The sequence below is a fragment of the Branchiostoma floridae genome, chromosome 9 (assembly GCF_000003815.2).
Source record: "Branchiostoma floridae strain S238N-H82 chromosome 9, Bfl_VNyyK, whole genome shotgun sequence".
Taxonomy (NCBI): Eukaryota; Metazoa; Chordata; class Leptocardii; order Amphioxiformes; family Branchiostomatidae; genus Branchiostoma; species Branchiostoma floridae.
Window position 1 is genome coordinate 12,561,971 of NC_049987.1, and position 21,678 is coordinate 12,583,648.

The 21,678-nt window shown below is 42.8% G+C and overlaps 1 protein-coding gene across 1 annotated transcript; it reads left to right on the forward strand.

The window, feature by feature from the left end:
- The first annotated feature begins 1,122 nt into the window (after positions 1-1,122).
- Positions 1,123-21,601, forward strand: LOC118423200 (serine/threonine-protein kinase par-1-like). The gene is made up of 13 exons (XM_035831243.1): positions 1,123-2,078; positions 5,457-5,713; positions 6,071-6,184; positions 7,102-7,280; positions 7,633-7,688; positions 9,847-10,000; positions 16,001-16,128; positions 16,487-16,646; positions 16,993-17,146; positions 17,422-17,502; positions 17,620-17,775; positions 17,907-18,270; positions 18,480-21,601. Exons 2-13 carry the CDS (start codon positions 5,474-5,476, stop codon positions 19,886-19,888), a joined length of 3,195 nt encoding a protein of 1,064 aa, XP_035687136.1. The 5' UTR covers positions 1,123-2,078; positions 5,457-5,473; the 3' UTR covers positions 19,889-21,601.
- Positions 21,602-21,678: the final 77 nt, after the last annotated feature.

Below are 21,678 nucleotides of genomic sequence, written 5' to 3' on the forward strand. Positions count from 1 at the left end.
GAAAACGGCTTGAGACAAGCATTAGAAAGCCAAGAACATATGAAATTCACTTCCAAAACCTATTTGAGTAGATAACCTTTCCTGCATACCAGAAGTTTTTGGCTTTCCCAGAAATTTTGGTGGCATAATCCTGACTGTAACAGCTGGAAGATGACGTCATACGTCACTAGGCCCTGAGACCGATGTTGGGGACATTCCGGCAGACCGCTGTGAAATCGACATCCTTTCTACCGGCTTTTATTACATCCGATAAGCTATATTTTCACCGATGTTGATTGGTGATAGTTTAACCAAGCGGTTATATATTCTGCCAGCATGGAGTAATTTATATGTAACACAGGGAAACAGCCTCCATAGATCTAACAGCTTCCTTCCAAATTTGAATTTATGCCGCCTTAGCGAAGGTAAGGTAAGGTATGCGCTTTCTGTGTGATCTGGAAGAAAATTATACACATACATACACGTTCCGTGTTCGAGGAGGTGCCTCGAGCACGTAATTCAGCTTCATTACTAAAACAAATTGGGTACCTACTGGCTGCAAATAATACACCAGATGTATTATCATTATTATTATTATACTTACATACGGGTAGTATTGCACGTACTTTTACCAAGGAGGTTTTCCCTATACGCCCCTTGCTTTTACCAAGAAGTTATGACATCTTCTTGTTCCTATGAGTAACTCTACTGGTCCGCTACATACATACATGTTACAGTCATGTTGACTGCGCTTCCCTCCCCACGTTGCCCGGGCAACCGCAGACGACGCTAATTTATTTACGGTGTCAATGGAGGGAAAACAAATCAAATTGCCGTGAGACAGGGGCGACTATACACGGGACAGCGGGAACACTTTGTTCCTGGATTCCGAAGGGAGGCCCCAGAAATGTTTTCTCGTTCTAACCAAAGAAATACATGTGTATCCATTTGAGTAAACGCCTAGGGCTTAAAAGGGGTTTTAAGGCGGAAAGGGAGCGTACAAAGAAACGTGAAATAAAATGAATTGAGGATGACACAACGACATTTCAAGACACCCTTGTACAAAAAAAAATGGAAGATATCCGCCTTGTATAAAAAGGAAAACATACATACATTTCCTTTCTTCGTTAAAGCGTGTGGTAAACTGCAAAATGAACTACTTTCATCAAAATAAATTGAGAAAGTTGCGCTGTCGTCCGTCTTCCAATCTTCTTTCCTTTTTTCAATCATAGCACATCTTCATTTTCAACTTTACCCCTTTATGTGTTTCTTTTAAAATCGCAACCCCCATGCACACCCTCTGGAGGCCTCCCAGTGTGTCCCAGGCGGTTTCGTTCATACCGGAGCGAGCAGGCAGTGTACGGGACCTCCCTGTCTCTCCAGCCGTAACCCGGCTTCCTGTGTCACCTGGAGACCATGAGTACACACCTAACACTCCCCCATCACCAGCTTCTGCAGCAGATAAGGACTCTAACATCAGTCAGGACTCATGGGGACAGGAGACTAGGAACCAGTCGTCTGGAGGACCGCTAGAAACAGTCGCAGCGTCTTGCTGCTGTGTTGACCTACTTTAGGATTCCTCTCCATCCAACACGACTACTTGTGTACGGGTGTTGAGCACTTCGGTCAACATAGGAGAGCGAACTTGACCGTGAACTGGACTTAGGAAGGCCATCTTCAACCACAAACCGACACGGAAAGACTGAACACCAAGGAAGTTAGGAGTTGTGTTGACTGAAGGTTTGTGTTGAGCGACAAATCTGTACGTGTATGTACAACCGGCAACTAGCGTCAGCTCATTGTATGAACATCTGTTCGCGGAAATATTTTACACCGGTAACGTTACCAAGCGGCATGGACGATTTAGACTAAGGTGTTAGAAGACGACAAAATTGTACCGTTTTTTATGAGCATATTCAGGTCCATGTCACAGTAAGACAATTCAAAGGGGGCTTCATTGTTCTAGATCGGACACAATTTTGACGGTGCCATGAAATAAGCACGTTCAAAACGTTGTGCTATGATAGCTACTGTCGTCGCTGTCAAGTATACATGTAGGACGGAAGAGTACATGGACTTGAGATTGCAAGGCTCATAAGGTAAGTTACTTTAAAGATATTCTTTCATGATTATCGTCATATATCGACGCAAATGATTTGTTTGCTCTTACTCCAAGCGTGTTTGCAAAATAATGCGTACATAATACATGCGTATAAGTGGTTGATATAACCTAGATCTTTCACTTCATAAAGAAGAATGAAAAATCGTTCTTTTGATTGTGTCATGGTAAAATTGATCGTTACAACGCCGTCCTCAAAACCAGTTTCTTTCGACATTTTAGGGATTTTAAAATTAAGGCGCACATAGGAAAGAGACATAAACCAAAGCCAAGGCGTATTTAACCGATGCTTGATAGCAGCCCGATAGAACACCTGTACCCTACATGAGAGTGTGCACTATTCTCCGAAAATGGCAAAATCTCGCGAGAATTGAGTGTGGGAGTTGTATTTGAATTGTATCTGAGACTTCTGAGACCTTGGTGATTGGTGATTGGGTACCTGTTTTTCTTTTTCTCTCCCCAAATATCACCTGACTACGTATGTCAGAAACATCACTCATGATGAGTCTGGAGAAGAATGAAGATGTTACAGAAAGGCTACACCACCAAATGTTCACACTTCAAATTTGCTTTTAGCAAACAAGCGAACGATATGATCAACTACATTATCCTTGATACGATGAAGGACTTGATGGCGGTTATAAAATGGCGGACTGTTTGATGTCTTCGTAAATTAAGGAGTCGATGACGTAAAAAACAAAGCTATTAACAACCGCTGTTTGTTCGAAAACATCACTACTAAAGGGGGCATTGTTAACGTGCTCAATTCCTCTCACTGAGTCAAGTACACCATTCTCAAGGACTATATGACTTGTCGGCTTGATATAGATTTTTCTACTAGATTCTTAACTTGAAAGAAATACTAAGCTTGTTTAACTATACTTTTATCGAGAGCAGTTGCCAAAATCCACCAAAGAAAAGCCAAAGATCTGGTGCGTTCTACATCTACATAGGTGAAACACCTGTGAGATTTGGCGGGAAACAAAGCAGCCTTGTCCCTTCGTTCCCGCGGTTATCGTCCAATTTTCCGGTGGTTGGACGAATTAGAGGTTTGTTTCTTAGGTTATGCCAAGTGGCAGCCATTTGTGTCATTCAATATGGACGTTTCACAAACCCGCCAAAACCTTACTCCCCAAGCAGAGGTTAGGCTCCGACTGTTTTTCTAAGTTTCTTTTAGGCGTTTTTACTATTTTGTACCGTTATTCATATCTCGTGGCCTAGGTACAAAATAAAAATAAAAAAATCCGATAAAACACCTAAAAGAAATGTCAAAAACCTAACCTCTGCTTGGAGAGTACCCAAACCTCTGATTGACAAGCATGCATGCATACCAAGTGTATACAACTGTACCTGTGCACACAATATTAATATTCTAAAAATGAAAGCGCGCCTTGGGTGATAGTGTCTCAGACAAAACATCCCGCCCAATGCGCCTGACCCTCCCTCTGAAGTGTCATCTTTATTCCGGTGGTGAGAAATATTTCAGAGCAAAAATCATAACATCAGCACAGGTGAAACAACATCATCGTGCCTTGTTTGTGTCAGCATTTCCACTTGACACCCGGGGGCGGTACGTTAATCATACTGAAAGCACTGCACCTGCTGAAACGGCCGTATGTAAGTTGCTGTGTAACCAAGTCAACACCTATTGAAAAAGATTTAGAATTGACAGTAACATACGCTCTGTGCAGAATAATTCGACAGAGCTCTTTTGACTTGTACTATCGACGAATTAATTAATGGTTCATCCAACCTGTCATATGAAATTTATTGAAAAATGGACGTTCCCTTTATTAGGCTCCACTTGTGCAGTTGCTTTGTTATGTCTCTATAGCTATATAATTTCATAATTATCGATAAAGCTGTCTTCTGTTCCCCAGACTCGTGTTGCGGCTGCCTGTCAACCTAAGTTTATTTATCCCGCACGACAAAACCTATTACACCATAATTACGCCCTACCAAACAAGCACAGAAGTCGCGTGAAGTGTTTACCGACCGCAAGGCAAATTGGTCGGTGCGATCCCTGGCTATCACAAGCACCGAGTCAACTAAAGTAGTAATGTCTCTGGTAGCACTACATGTGAAAAACAAAAGGATATGTAAATTTTATTAGATAGCACTTTAATAGCACGGGTAGTTTGCAAGTCTCATTTTTCTTCTGCACCTTTTGGTTTGACGATTGGTGTGATTTCCTTACCAATAAAAGCATTACAGCATCACTGCAATAAGAAAATGTCAGCAAAAATGGTAATGTCAAAGTGTGCTGGCGAATCAGCAAGCTTCTAGATAGGCAAGTAGGTAAGTTCGGCATAATACGTAGTCTTGCGTACTCACCGATATCCTCGCCCACTCCAATTTTGCCTCCAGCAAGTCTATTACAAGCTAAAACGCACACTGTCAGAAAGCCGCTGTCGGTGTCGTTCTAAAGTTAATCCTCCTTCATTACCTACCAGCTCAACTTTCACATCTCCGGACTATAAGAGGGCCATTAGCTGTTAGACGTGGGAACGGAATGCAAGTACATGTTGAAGACAGTGGCCCCCACTCATAAATGTGGGATCATAAGGTCCACCAGAAGACGGGTGAAAAGGATATACAAGGCTCCTAACTTTGAAAAAAAAATGCAACAGCAAAATTCTGCATGTGATAAAAGAGTTTCACCTATGATTTGTATTTCACACACAGAGAGAGAGAGAGAGACAGACACAAATGGGGGAGAAACACACACACTAACACAAACAAAAACACAGCCAAACAAACACAAACAAATACATGTATTCTTTACAGACCTTCCTTTTTACTCTTTATCTATCAGTTTCTGAAACACAGATATTTTGAAAGCATGTCGTAGGTAACGAGTTAAATACTGAATGAAGTAATGAGCCCATCAGCCGATGGCCAGGCGTAATGAAGTTATGAATGGATGTTGACTGCCGGGCGACCAATCCCCGTGGTATAAATCACCATGGTGACGGGAGCACACGGCACCGGCCGCTATAAATAGGTGTTTATGTTCGGCTAACAGCGAAGGTGCTGGAATATGAGCCTGTTTAACGCCAGGCATCGCGGCCGTGCGAATGTGCTTACGGTACATGACGTGTTTTCCGTTTGTCGTTTTGCTTATACAGGTGACAACGAGACGTTTGGATAAACAGCGAACTACACGTGCCGGTCTCATCTGTAACATCGGGCCTACAACGTTAGTGGATTACCTAGTTACTTCTTAACTAGGGTTGGATTCACACGTGAGGGATTTAAACTGACGTCAATGCAGGCAGTTGAAATCTTCGTGCGTCGAAGTAAGATCTTTGACGAGCTAACAAATTGACACCCACACGGTTTTCTTCGCTGTCTGCAGAAATACCTGCGTCAAGTATGCCGGAGAGAAGTACCCTCGGCACTCGGTTTCCGACGGTGAGCGGGAGCGGGGGGTCGCCGGTGTCGTCTACGGGCGGGGAGGCACGTCTGCCCGCTTGTGTGGCCACGGTGCCCTCGGGTCTAACGGAGTCGTACCCTCATTCGAAAAGAGTTGGATCGTACCTGATCGGCAGAACTCTAGGGGAAGGTTCATTTGCCAAGGTGAGGGAAGGACTACATGCCGTCACCGGAGAAAAGGTAAGAATTGTCTACGTCTTGAATATCTGACCGCCTTCGCCACTATCAGCGATATTTTCTATTGAAATGACTGTAAACCAAACCAAACCAAACCGAACGAAAAATTACACTAAGGTGTCGTTTATTTCGGTGAAAAACTAGATGGACATCTGCTAGTGAATGCAATCTATTCCTTCATGATTTTCGGAATAACATCCAGTGGGATTTCCAGCGCGCACTGCTTCAGGGCCGAGGAGAATCGATTCTGAACAAATCAAACTCTTCAAATTAGATATGAATTTTGTCACTTTTTCCACTGTCTTTGAGCAGTTGTCTCTTATAGGGATCTAATACTACTAGTATGTTTTTGATTGACAGGTGGCTATCAAGGTGATTGACAAAAAGACCGCACGAGAAGACGCCTACATCTCCCGGAACCTGCGGAGGGAGGGGCGACTCATGCAGCTTCTCCGCCATCCTAACATCGTACAGGTGCGCTGATTGGATAATCTCTTTGTATCCTTAATTCTAATTGGCCAACGGGAAATATGGTTAGATTAAGTCTGATCAAGATGATGTTTTTCTGGTCGATGTTTTACTAAGATGAAGACATGTCCATTTATGAACCACAGGAAGGCGTTAACTTTGACAGAACCTTGTGCCCGAGTGGTCAGTCTCCGTGTGGGCGGTACACACGCAGAGCGGTACTTGTACCACTTGACGTGTCAAATGAAGTGGTAATGATAAAAGAGACTTCAGTGGGATGAAACCATTATATCCTTAATTTGTCCCTAATGGTCCTTATGCTTCAGATTTATAACTCCTCATGTATCTGGTGTAGTTTATGATAGTTTAACCCCGTATCTGACCACAACAAAGCTATTTCTGGAAATCCCATAGTAAGCAGATTCCAGAAACATCTGCCATACAATCTGAACAAACTGCTTAGTAAGCAGGTTGTATAACATGCTCACACCTGGATTTTGGACACCTGTCGACAGTTGGATAAAATTGCAAACGAATTCGTTTGCTTCCATGCACTTTGCTTCTTTTTCCTTCTTACTTCACAATCTTGGTCTCATTCGTGAAAAAACAACAATAATCCCGTTTTCTTTGCCATTTAGACTCAGTGTGTCTGTCGACTATGACAAATGTAGAATTATCCTTGTTGTCGTTTGCTTCTTTTCGACCTGGGTACCACCCTACCTATACAGTTTCCGTGATCAAGTGATAAGAGAGAGCCAGTATTAATACTACAGAGGATGGTACCTAGGGAAGTCGCTTCCAACTCAGGGACGTAAAACTTCACTATGTTCAAAAAGACATGATTTTGAGAAATGGAATTTATAGACATACACACTCTTTCCCAAGTCTCTCCCTCACCATCCCTTGTCCCTTACCACGTGCAGCTTCTTGAGATCCTGGAGACGGAGAACTCGTACTACCTGGTGCTGGAGCTGTGTGAGGGAGGGGACCTGATGGAGCACATCTGTAAGAAACACCGGCTGGAGGAGGCGGAGGCCAGGCGGTACCTGCGGCAGGTGGTGTCAGCTGTACAGCACCTGCACGATGCGGGGATCATACACAGGTAAGGGAGGGAAGAAGGGAGGGGAACAGGGAGGATGGATAGAGTGAATGGAAATGTATAGAGGTAAAAAAAACTACTTGCACCAGATGATGCAATGACTGGCGCCCATCTCCGTTTCAAGAAACCTAGTCCACCGATAGTGTTGTCAACTACCTTGTTTTTCCCCAAATCCCGAGTGCTTAACAGGCAAAGTAGCATAGAACATTTGAAAGTCTTAAGTATGACTCAGCCTGAATCGAACTCACCACCTACAATGCAAGACCATTGGCCATTGCACCGGTCCTATTTTATGCTGTGTGTTCCATGAAAAAGGAAATGATGTATATCTACGGTACTTGATCTTTTGTTACAGGGACTTGAAGGTGGAGAATCTCCTGTTGGACGAAAACATGAACGTCAAACTCATCGGTAAGGGACGTCATTGTTTAAATCCGATACTTGTGCGTAGGTGTGTCATAGCTTGACATTTTTGTTTGATTGTAACTATGGATACCAAACGTTTGGTCATTCTAGTTCTTCGGTTGACCTTGCGTATGTAAGATGTCCCGTGACTATGCGTTCGGTTGTCATACATTGGTATGACCAAACTAGGCTATTATGAAACCTAGAACATATCTCTCCTTATATGGCGCGGTAACATTCGTCGAAGGTCGATGTACGATTTTGATGATCATGTAGTAACATTTTCAAGCAGGTTGACTAAACCAACCACCAACAAGGATCAAAGACCACATTTTCAAGACAATACGAAGGCAGATGGCCTTTGTAGGACACCTGTACATCTATCGCAAGAATACTCTAAGAATACTATGTACGACGATTGTATGAGTTAATGACGAATCTGACCGGGGTTTTAGGGACGAAGATTTATAGAGGTTCTAGACTCTAGTATTCTTGTGTAAGCTTTGCTCCTATATGATATAGCAACTTGTGCCTGTCCAGACCAACTCAGTAGCCTCCACATGCCTTCCTACGGGGGTGCGGGGATCGTAGAATTCGGTAAAAAATCGGGAAATTCGTTTCTCATGAGCGGCTGACGTCGACCAACTCCTCTGGTAGCAAAACTCCCCTGGCAAATTATTCTCCATATATTATATGATAGCCAGCGTAGTCAGTCTGGTAGAGACAAGCCACTCATGGTGCTAGGGACACGTTGAGAACAGTACGTCGCTAATGAGTTGAAAGTCCGAGGAATAAATCTTCTCCATAAGAATGGAGCCAGTTTGTTCTAGTTATCAACTCTGATAGCGGGTTTTACTTACGAGATAATTTCAGGATGTGGAAAAAATATTTGTCGAGGCATTTCTTGGTGATTAAAATTCTCAGCATCACTTGCGTTACGTAGCAATGATTGACATTTCACGTTATCAGATTCTATAGCGTGGTAACAAAAATCGTAAACCGTTGTATTCTGGTTGAACTTCAGTGAATTCTCCAGAAATAATAGCATTATCATGTGACTATTGTTAGGCAAGAGTCTTGACGTGAATATCAATCTATCACGCTTTACATCAAAATGTCTCTCAGTCGACACATCAGTTCCAAGCCGTTTGTGTTATCAACCTTAATTTAACTAGACCAAATAAACCTTAAGTACACCGGCTTTAACATTTATCCCTTAATCCAGTAAGGTGCTGGGGTCAGTTAAAGTTAACGTTCTGTTCTTTCTGTCACATATCAACCATCTGACTATATGTGTGTGTGCGCATTCGTCAGTCTCGTAAGACTTTAAATAGTACAGATGCTACACAGTACTTATTGCTTGTTTTTACGTTTTCACCTCACGTTATCATGACCATATTTTCGTCCACCAAACTAATAACCGTTAACAGGGTAACGCCCGAGTTTACCCTCCCATTAAATCCTAGAGTTTTGTCTCGATGATAACATGTACAGTTTGCTCAGTCATTAAACTGACAGAAGTTTTGTCATCTTGATAAGATTACAAAGAGGCTTGCCACAAAGCTTACCTGGGTGAAAAGGTGATTGTTTTACGATGATGTTTTTTGCAGGAGTAGATTACGAAGGTGACACTAGATGCGCGATCTAGTGTTCCTGAAAGACATTCTCTACTTACGATGTCACTTAAAAGTATGTGGTTGAGGATTTTCAAGCTCTATATTTCAAGAACGAAAACCTACACGCCATGACAAAACGATCCTTATCCAAAAGACTCTTGAATAACAACTCATTGTGGTAACGTTACACATAACAGGACTGAAAACAATGGCGAAATATATTAGGATAGCTTTTGCCCACCACCATTTCATACATTTGAAACAAACGGGCATTCGTTCTCGGTGGTTCTGGGATCTGCACCTAATATAAAGGAATTCTGTCCTCAGAAAATAGTCTATCATTGTGTTTTCTTCCCATACATTATTATAGCAGTAAGGAGATTATTCAATCAATGACAATGTACATATTGACTCGCCGACACAACAAAAAGACAGATACTGGAAACCAGTTGAACAGAAATAATATCATGGGAGCTTCAATACTGATATATTAAAGGCTGTTATTGTTTTGTACGCTGTGATAATCTATACGTGTGTTCCCATCCCAGATTTCGGGCTGAGTAACTCGTTCCGGTCCCCGGGCGGTGGTGAGGGCAGCACAGCCGCAGAGTTCTGTGTGACGCAGTGCGGCAGTCCTGCCTACGCCGCGCCCGAGCTGCTCGGCCACAAGCGGTACGGACCCAAGGTGGACGTCTGGAGCATGTGAGTCCAACGTTTGTCTTTTGGGTCCGGTCACATATGTCGTACGATCGTCGTAAGACCACAAAATTCAGGTATTCTCAGGATAACCGTCCATGTGTCCTGCAAAAAGCGGCCGTATTCTGTCACAGATTACGACTACCCACGATGACTTTTACCGCACTTTGACACTGACAACAATAAGGATATATAAAGTATACCAAGCACCTGGAGAAATTGTAAAAAGACAACATCCACTATCATTTACCATGATCAGAGACATTCTGAAACATTTGCCTTTTTAGAAAATTTATTCAGTTTCATGATTTTGTCTGACGCAATTTTCTACCTGCGCGGGCTGTGTAACCTTCATTCACGGACCAATGGTTATGGGAACATTTATCTGGACGGGAGATAATATACATCAATTGATCAGTACAATTGTTTCCTTGGCAGTGGATGCTATTCTCTTTTTTCCACGAATAGACGGTTTCGTCTGTCAGCATGGTTGTTGTATCCGTCGCTGGCCCGGATCTCTAGTCTTCATAGTTCTTTTTGTTGACTCAAACACAAGGCCTTTACCTTCAATAAAGGCGTAACACCGAACAAAGGTGATGAAGACCTTCAAACAACACACATCATTATTCACCACCTTTAGTCACTCTCAGATAACTAATCGTGGGTTGATGATGACACACGCCACTGACCGACCTCTACATAGCGGCGTGGCTTGACCAGCCTGGACACTCCGGTGTTTAACAGATATGGCCATAGATAGCGAGCTATTAACGGGACAAGACGGGACCTCTTGCTCCAGGAGACAGCTGAATGCGAGCGTACACGACCTTTTTGTGTATCCAAAACATGCAGTAACATTGCTGTTTGAGGCAGCGACCATTCTTGTCTCAAATTCCCTTCCCATGGGTTTGTAACACAGCGCGCAATGGCACGGATTCCCTGAAGTTGATAGTGTTCTCCTACCTCTAACTTTAGGTTTGATGGGAAATTCAGGTGACTTTTACTACAAAAACGTTCTACCCATACCGTATGGGAGAGAGACAGCACATTGTTGTCTTCTTCAATAATAAGAATTGCCCGTAGGATAATTGCAAGTACATGGTGGAAACATTGGAGACCGATGATACATGTGACATTGAACAGCGATAAACATTACTGTAAAAAGAGGCTCCTCGAATCCTAATGTTAACTATTTCTAATAATGGACGCTACTGTTCACACATGTTACATCTAAAAAAACACATCATCTGGTATGATTCTCTTGGATAAGCAGAAAAACATGATACAAACAACGTAATCTTTGTTTACCCACTTGTGAGATGATAAGGTATCATCCCTTTACACACGAACACAAGAAGTCATCTTTGTCTATCCACTTGTGAAGAGATAAGGTTCCATCACTATACACACGAACCCCTTAGAAAACATGAAATTTTATCATAAAGTTTATATAAGCAGAGACTGGACTCAACCCTTACATAATGGTTGATGTACACAAGATACAGACGTCTTAAACCTAAATCACCCAAGGGATGAATCCTCTTATGAGTCAGACGTCTCAGATAGTATCAGCTATCTTTCATCAGTGTCTGAGAAAGACAATCGATAAAAGATACCGTATGCTATCTGAAACGTTTGACGCTAAAAAACAATGTATTGAGTTGCTTCATTCATTTGTTTTGCAGAATATCCTACCAGTATGTCTGACATTTATCGATGTAGGATGTAGTATTGTTAAAACTCTCATTCGATCTCAAATGTTGAAAAAAAATGAAATTCGGCGAGGTTTTCCATCGCTAGGCAGCCTGGCCCGAAACGCAGACCTTCCATTGGTACCCTGGAAACCAGACTTTTAGCTGGGGCCGGCAAAGTCTGCTCGGCAGCCAGGGCAGGTCTTGTCGAGAACCTTAGATAAGCACTCCAGGAAGAGGGAGAGTATGTCGGTCTAGCCAGAGAAGTGACATGCAGGGAGAATCCACGAAGTGCTAATTAATCTAAAGTTCCTAGGAAGACCTGCTTTGACTCCTGAACAGACTCTCTGCCGGCCCTGGCTAAAAAAGACTGGTTTCCAGGGTATTCCTTTTGGTGTTTGGCGGTTGTCTCGGCATTTGGCTGATACGTAATCTCCAAGCAGATCTTTCAGCTTGGCAATATGCAGGGACCAAAACAGTACAGAGTTAAGCCTGGAAATTGTTGGCCCTAGATACAGTTTTAGTCCGTGGATAATGTTTGGCGACCGGGAGATCTGCTCGGACCGAAAGATCTCTTATGTGGCCAATCTTAACCGGTGTGAGAATTCTGCTATGGGGTGATCAGAAAATAGCAGAGATTAGAAGGACAAATAAAACACTTGCCACCAGAAAAACATGCACAGAATTTTAGGTCATATTTCAAGGCGACAAATTTCAACCCAGGTTCATACTTTCGTGGCCCGAATGTCGTCGCAATCCAAGGCAATGATTTTGCCGTATCCAATAGCCTGACATTGTCAGTACCTATAGTTTCTCTTCCATGCACCTCTAATCGTGCCTCGTACAAAACTGTTAGTATCTACGCGGTATACACAAACTTCTCCATTATCCACGCTTGTTTACAACAACATGCAACAACAACGACCGTTTAAAGCTAAAGGAAACCAAAGTTACATGTCGACAGTGGCGTTATGTGTTGATCAAAAGAAAACGTGGGTTAAGCTTGCCGTAAACTACATAACACGTACGTGATGATATCTTTGCTTACGTTTAGATTAGAAAGAAATGCACGTTGTACAACGTAGTAGGTCAAGGATGCTAATACATTTGGTGCCCCGTTAGAATCACATTTGGCCAAACAGTGTTCAGATACTCGGCAGAATTCAAACTACGAAAACTTACAGTAAAATAGGGGAACACAATGACGCGGTACTGTGTACTGAAAACATGCATTCATTCTTCTGACTTACGTCACCAAAAAGTATTTCGTGTATGCCTCGAAGAATGTTGCCTTGACTGTCGACAATGTGGCAGCAAAGGCGGATCCTGGATAAACATAAACAAACTTTTATCATATTAGACTTCATTAGTTCGCCATGTGAACTGTCACGTACACGTTGTCCCACGCTAAACTCCAAGCAGATGTAGATAGTCATAACGTTTGGCAAGCTCCGGTTCTGCGGATCAGCCGGCCTTCCTACGGTCTGTGAACCCAAGAGAGCCCCAGAAACACGATTTTGTCTCTCTACATCTGCTTGGCCATTCTAAATGTGGGGAAAACGCCATGTCGCAAAAACGTGAGTCTGGTGTCGGCCTAGTTCGTCTGGTACTCGATTAGTTTCGGGTTGTATTTAGCAATCTATAAACACTATTCGCAAAAGTCTCGAAATCGACCCTTCCAGCGAGGGCCACGTGTCTGTTGCAAACAATCCATTATCTATCTGAAATATGTTCAAATGCACTCATTTTACCAACAATTCTACTCTAACGATAAGCCATTTGTGACCAGTTAGCCTATGACAGTCTATAATGTGCATATTGTCCTGAGTTATTTACCGACCTGTCATCCTAAGAAGTCTCAATTTCGAGGCTAGTCGCCGTCTGCAGGGCACATTTTAGGGAATGTCTCAAACATGTTTACAACACCGGACTAAAACAAGACACCTGTACGGGTGAATGACCGGGAAAGCCGTTTTGTTTCCAAAAAATGTAGCAGCAAAGGAATATATAGATTTAGAAAAAGAAAAGAACTTAAACAAATCATAGATAACTTAATTGTGTCAAAATGTGTTGTGTGTGATAAAACGAAAGGACTTTTACAATACCATAGACATTTTGTTTGTAGTGTTCGTAGTTCGTTTTGGTCGGGTTAAATCAAGGAAACTTTAGATAGAGTATCATTACTTGCGGACCGTTTATCTATGCGAACTAACAAACCTGCAAGTTGTTGCATGTTGCAATTTGCCGAAAACTATTGACACATTTCTTGGAATAAAGCTCACATCTTTGACAGAAAGCATCGTAATGTTTTCTGTGTTGAACTCTTGTGACCTTTTAGTCGGCTCAAAGCTGACATCACGAGGCAGGAACATGGGGAGTCGCTCGTGACCCAAATTGGGGAAAATTTGATTAGTTTTAGTTGTTTTCCGTGTGTAAGAAATAGATATCCTTGCGTAAATAAAAACAAACCGAGTAGCGTTATGAAGCAAGAACTTTTTTTCTAAATGGCGAATTTCTTTGATACTTTTTCTCATGGCAATCAAACAATTCTTGATTGCAACTGAATTTCTACATGAAAAAAAAGAAAGAAACAGAGGTTGACAGTGTGTTGTGTTTGCGTGTTGGGAGGTTGGGGTGTCCTTTGTCGGAAATGCCACAACATGACACTCATAGCGACCCACGTTACCCACAATCCCGTTAGAGCGGCGCCTGTTCCTACTAAAGATGAGAGATTCAGTTAGAACCAACAACCTGTCGGTATCTTTGAAATGCGAGCATTTTTGTCAGCGATTCGATGCCTGCCAAACACAATAGGAAACTACTTTTGAGCACAAGCCATCTACCATTACGTCTGCTGCGGGAGCGGTAATTTAAACAAAAGTGATTATGCTTGTCAGATGATACCTTCTTCGCGGTTGTGGTTTTAAGTGCCTGAATGTTGTTTATCGGAACTCTCTAGATCTTTTCAAAACAGATTCATTTGGGCGATATGCATCTTTTAGAGCATGTAAAGCCGAGATACGTCGCAACAAAACTACCAAATAATGGCGACATGCGATATAGCACCAAATCTTAGCAAGTGCATCAGTAGTCAGGAATGTGCAATTTCCACTGGTCATTTTCTCCAACGCTTGAGCCTCAAATATACCCCTTTACTTCTCTACATGGCAAAGATCAACGAGTGTCCATTGCCGGTCATTAGACGCGGTATGAAGCAATGGTATGTTACATGTATATCCGATATTCAGCGCTGAACTTTGATACCGGACAATTTTCCAAAATAGTACCGGTGTGAAATCCATTTCAAGCTCCGGTCGTTCCATGGCTAATAACGCTCCTATCGGACATTTTCCCATAACAAAGTTACTCATAGATGGGGAGATTCCATCATCTATACATTTCATGTAACTGTTTCTCTTATACTGTAAATTATCTCTACTCCACTCGCACTTACATTGTATGCTGAATACGTCGACGAACAGGGAAACTTTTTGTAAGAGAAATAGTCAACAAAACTTGAAAACATGTTAACATTAAGCTGGTTTTCTTTCCGCAAATTTACAGGTTCCTTGTTGTGTGTATACAAACACCCACGCCTACTAGTACTATATCTCGTCCTTTTTTTCAAACCAACGACTAACTTTGACTGGAGTTAGCCGCTGCCATGTGGTTCACGTGACTTGGAACAGCTGTGAAATTCTTGATCGTGACCTTGGAGTTTTTCTTGTGGCTCGTGACTTCAGATCTCACCGGGAGGTACATGTGGTGAAAAGGAAGAGAAATTGATTGTAAAACTGGCTCAGTCACGGTGGGAAAATGGAAACAAGCACAGCAGTGTAGGAACAGTCACATAAAGTCCATTAAATGGCCTGGTTGTTGTAGTTCTTCCGCTGTGGGAATTCTCGGGAGGCCGACGGACTTCCTGAAGGATTTCCCAGGAAAGAACAATAGATATTGTTTTTGAAAATTACCAAAGTCCCCAGCATTCGAAGATTTGCAGGCAGTTTTGTATCTAGCCCAGAGTGTTAAACCTAAAAAATGTAGCTACCTAAAAATGGAAGAGAAGAGCTATTTTTGGTTCCTCTTTTCTGTTACCGAGATGGCGAGGCTCATTCGCGACACCTAGTGCCCCATCTGTAAACTGCAGTCGAATCATGAAACTGCCAAACGGCAATGGATCAGCTGCTAAGCTAAATGTGCATCTGATTAGTGCACTGGCACTCTGGTGACGTTAAAAGTAAAGTGTTCTTTAGATACAAGTGTTATGTCAAAGTTTTGACCGATCTTACTTTCTTTATTTGTTTCTTTGTTTCAGAGGAGTGAACATGTACGCCATGCTGACGGGGAACCTGCCGTTCACCGTGGATCCCTTTAACATCAAGGCGCTGCACAGGAAGATGCTGACGGGCGAGATGAACCCGCTTCCCGGTGGTCTCTCCTTAGGTACGCAATCTAATTTCTACTCTCAAACGCACAAAGTTGTCTACTTCTATTTTGGAATCTTTGGAAATTAGCCTCCCCGCCACAGATGACTGCCATATGTAGTAAGAACACAGAAAAGCGGTCTTTCGTGTTGATGACGTCAAGGAAAAAACGGTGTTCAATAACCGATTGTCAAAATTGCTAGGCCCAGTAATCATCGATGTACAAGAATAGCATTGCTAAGCTTCTGTAATGTTACAGCCACAACAACTAGACAAGGAGTGTCAGATTTTGTTGGAAAAGTGTAGCAGTCTAGTGGTGTGTAATCCATGTTTTGGCTGACAGTATTTGAAGATAATTGTTCGTTTTGGTGTGACAGGTTGCCGTGAGCTGCTCCGGCTCCTACTGACGGCCGACCCTGACAGACGTCCATCACTCAAGCAGGTGTGCAGGAACAGGTGGCTCAACGAGGGACACAAGGGGACCCTTCCCGTCATGCCCTTTCCTAACCGGGTCAATCCTGATGACCTCGACTCAAGGTCAGTTATCGTCCTATTTCTTTTCTTTTCTTTTTACTCTTTACATAAATTGTAAAATGATAGCATTAAACTATTCACTCCATAACATACTATCAACATGTTACCAATTTCCTTAAAAAAGCGAACATGTATGTAAAATTGAGTGACTGGCCTTAGACTCTCACAAAGGTAGACTCAACCTTACTTCGACATAAGGCAAATTGATCACAAGAAAACGCATAAACTCAGCCGTCTAGCCAGGTATCAATTCATTCGAGATCTAAACACAACGTAACTGGTCAACTTGTTAGTCAGCTCGTGGATGCAGTACATTAACGCCATCTATCAACATTTTGGTGAATTGCAGGATCCTGAATCACATGCGTGACACCCTGAAGCTCTCAGTATCGGACACCGTCCACATGATTGTGGGGAACAAGGCGCACCAGAACAGCGCCATCTACCACCTGCTGCAGACACGGCTGGAGCGGTACAGCTCACAGGTCAAGGTTACAATGAAGGTATGAAAAAAAAATCAACTTTATTCATTCATTCACAGCGATCATTTTTACTTATTTTACTCTTACGTAGTTGCCCATCCTTGGTGCTGAAATGCTATCAGAAGAATACCCTTACAGGCATGCCATTTGTTTTCGCAACGATGTTACGTACGTTTGTTTTAAATGTTTAACGGAACAAAGTGTCAGATGAAACAATCAAGATGCATGATAATGCTTACAAATGGATTTCCATTTCAATTGTGTAATGGTATGCTAAATTCTTTTGTGATGTTCAGAAGCTGGAGGTGGCTGAGAATGTTTTGCTGAAGCGCCGCCTGTCGGCCGCCCACAAACCTGCAGACGATGCTGTACCAGAGGTAACAAAGTTCAGTTTGTTGCTAGATTAAACAGCATAGGTTCAAATCAATGTGTGCAGTAGTCAACAAAGCTTTTCCAGGTCCATACTAAATCTCAAATTCTACTTCCATGTATAGGCTGGCGATGGTGGCTCTTCTGGTGAGGTCAAGCCACAGCCCAAGCAGGTTAAAGGTGAAAGGCCATTTCATCCTGCTGGCTCACCCAGTCATGCAAGACATCGGGTCATAGTTCACACAGGAGGACCAACCAACAAAGTCTCGCTGCCATACATGGTGAGTTTTCGTCATCGTATAGATGTTCATTTCTGTCTTAATTCAATATTTCAGTCTTGTCCTTAATGTAACACCAACGCCTAGAAGCTTTGCCATCTTACCTTTCTTTGAACATCTTCGGTTGTGTATAGAACTCCATCAGGAGGGGCCCAGGTGGCAGGGTAGAAGCCAGAATCCTGCGCAGACATGTCAGACAGGTTCACAGGGAGAGGAAGGCCCAGGCTCAGGCCATCGGCCAATCACATCAGACACCTCATCCAAGCAACCAACCACAGCCAAGCTCAAGATATCAACCAGAGTTGGTGAAAAAATCTACCAATCCTTCTGAACCCACTCACTCTGACCAATCACAAGCAACTTCTGGTGGGAATGACCAGTCAGGGGTGGCAGACAGCAGTCAAGCAGATGAGAGGAGGCCAAAGTCAGGAAAAGTCATCAAGAAAAGGCCAGCTTCTTGGATTGGTCACAACAGACATTTTGTGGTCCATGTGAAAGGTAGGAGGATCAACTATTCAATATATTGTATCCATGCTACTGTATTGCTACATATCCAAGAGCTTAGAAATTGACCAGAGGCCTGCTTGTTATCCCTTACCTTAAGTCTTACCACTGCACAATGATTTGTGTAGATTTTACACCAGAAATTGTCAGGGCCACAGGTTACCACTACCCAGTGATTGACATGATGGTGTTTATTCTTGCAGCACCTCCTGAGAGGTTACATGAAGACCATAGAGTGACAGCGCCTGATCCCAAACCCATCGACCTACTGGCACTGACCTCTGATGACCCTCCTGCCATCATCACCATGGCGAGGAGTGAGACACGCCCCGGGAGCAGCTCACCCATGAAGGAGGGGGAGGCAGGGTCTGATGGGGAGGACTCCAGCATGCCTAGTGTAGGAGAGAGCATCAGTAGTGGTGCTTCTGAGGAAGGATCCCCCCAGCCAAGAAATGGTTCCACCTCTCCCAAGGGGGAACCCCAGCAGAACTTGGACTATTCCACTTCCAAAACAGAGGAACCAAAGAAGAGTTTGGACTGCTCCACTGCCCATGAAGAGGACACCAAACAGAATTCAGCTTCTCCCACTTTTGCTAAGACAGTTCAGGTAGAGACCGTTGACAGTTTCACATCAGCTAATGAGTACACACAGCAGGATTCCGTCAAGGAGGGTGAAAAATTCAAGTTCTTTGACGACCTCCGAAAGAAATCCGTTGAACACGAAGTAGGAATGACTGAACCACTAGATGTGAAGTTCCCTCAACAAGACATTTCAAGTGCTGTACAGAAGAAGTTTTCCCTTGACAGCCACGACACACTGAATGTACCAAGAACCTCAGCTTTAAGGAGAGCTTCCCTGGACCTGAGAAAACCCAATGATCAGAAGGCAATGGACTTTCTCAAGCTTGGCCGAGATGGCTCTCAAACTCCAACCCAAGCCAGGAGACGGTCGGTGGACAATGTCTACCAGCGGCGGAACTCCTACCAGGAGACCCTGACAGCCCTGAGACACAGCAACAAGAGAAACAGCATCCAGGAACATGTGCTGCCTGGTCTGAAACCTGCTGGATCTGTCCTTACAAGCCTGAGGGAGAACTCAGCTAAGCTCTCTGCTACTGTCCGACATACCATACCACAGTCTAGTTCAAAAGAGAATGGGGAACCCTATAGTCCTGCTACCACCCCGAACCCTTGTCCTAGCCCTGTGACAACACCACCCCCTCTCCCTGCTGTTGAGTTCCCCATTGTGAAAAAGACGGGGGATATGGAAAAAACAACAGCACGAACAATTAAGCGGGAACCCCTCTCACCACAAGCAGCGGACGTGAAAAACTGTCTGACCAACACAAGAACTATTGCCCTGGCAGAAAGCTCCAAAGAGAAGATGTTAAAAAGGCTGCGTGTGGTTTTGCAAGAAGTCAGAGTAGACGAAGTGGAACACAGGATATCTGGCACTATTGTGTGCAAGTGGGAGGGAGTAGTGTTTTCAGTTCAAGTGTCCATGGGGGTGGACTGTGGGGAGGGGGTACTGGTAAGCTTCTACAGGCTGTCTGGAGGGGATAACCAGAAGTTTTCTCAGCTGTGTGACAGACTGGAGGAAAAGCTGTTGTAGTTTTTGTTATCTGAAATACACCACCTGTCTGCTGAACTGTGCCAAAGTTTTACGGAATTAAGCTTTACTTTGTCAAGATGAAATATAGTGTATGTATGGAAACGTGCTATAAGCCAGAAATTCCCTATTGCCCATTCCTGTGTGTTGCAGTATAAAAGTGACAATGGAAACATGCAGCAATGCTGTCCACCTTAGCAGTGTCATGAGGACTACAATAAGCAGAATATAAAGCTAGAGAATGCACTTCCACAGGTGCCATTTACATTGTATTTAGAATTGAACAGAAAAAGTTGTTGGTACATGTTGTACAATGCCAAATCTTGAAAGGAATATTGTTGCATTTAGACAATTATAAAGATGATGTTTATTTTTTAAAGAGCGTCATGACTCAAAACAAACATATGCATTCAGTGCCCAAACCCCCATACTTGTTGCCGTGATTGGTAAGTGGTCTTAAACAACCCAAGGATTTGTGCTTGACAAACATCTATGTAATCAGTGGTAGATTCTTCCTTATTTACATCCTATCAGATGACCATTCTGTTTGTCCTCGATCAATTGACTCGACCATGTTCATGTCAGATTATACTGGATACTACATTTTTTGTAACTTGCAAATCAACAACTTTTAAAGCCTTTCATTCCTCTATAGAAGCTGACCAGAAATAACTGTAAAATATTTGTATATCTAGCTATATGTTGTGAATTTTATTTTAAGCAATCCATGTTCAAGGGGAATACTGCAATGTCCACTTGCTTGCCTCTCCAAAACCACTATAATCTCATGGCAAAATTGAATTGATTGCTATATCAATGTATAAACTTTATACCAACTTATTAGTCTTACCGCCCCTACGGCTTCCTGAGCTACAGGACTGATGGATGGATGAATGGATGACTTTAGCAAATCACTTTCTGCTACAGTGGAGTGTATGTTGATTTTGTTCAAAATAAAGATTGATGCATGAACATCAATGCTAGTGCTTTTTATGCACATACAAGAGCCAGGGGAGGGTAATCCTTTCTTCCTGTCACTAAAGCATCTTAAACATTAAGGAGTCATGTTTCAGTAAAAAAAAGTTACAACCACTTTGCAGTTTATGTTTTTATTATAGCTACGAACATAAAAGTCCTTGCACAATGCTATTACAATGCTAATTTAATAAAATAGTTACATGTGCACTGTTATCTAGAGAAACCCTGCCACCCCCATGAGGTGATATGATGGAATCTTCTGAAAGCTGTGGGTCATGTTGACGCCACCATTTATATCTGATAGGGGTGGACAAAGTGTTTTGTGTGGATAATGGTTAATTGCACCACTTTACAGCAGGCCCTCCATGGAGGCTCTAACAGCTACGAAAGCTTGGTTTACAGCAGAATTATACAACATATAATACTGGTAGCCAGTTTGTAAACATCTCTTCGGCTGTACTATGGCACAGTGAATGAATAATCAAGCCTACAACATACTGGTACAACTAGTCCTTTTACTATACACCAATCCTTCATGCGGTTGGTCCTGTCGCAAAATATTTTCCCTGTGACATACACAATGTTATGATAATCTTTCCTTTCCTTATACAAATCCCGGTTATAAAGGTTACATATTCTATGTTATACATACACTAATTCTTTAAGCCATACTACAAATGCTTTCCATTCAACAGAATACAAGTGGTTTTGACAGGACCAGTCCAGGAAATCAAGAAATAAAGGTGTTGAACTGCTGCTAACAAATGCCCTTGCCAGCATTATTCCAACCTTAGAAGGTATAAAACAATGCGGCA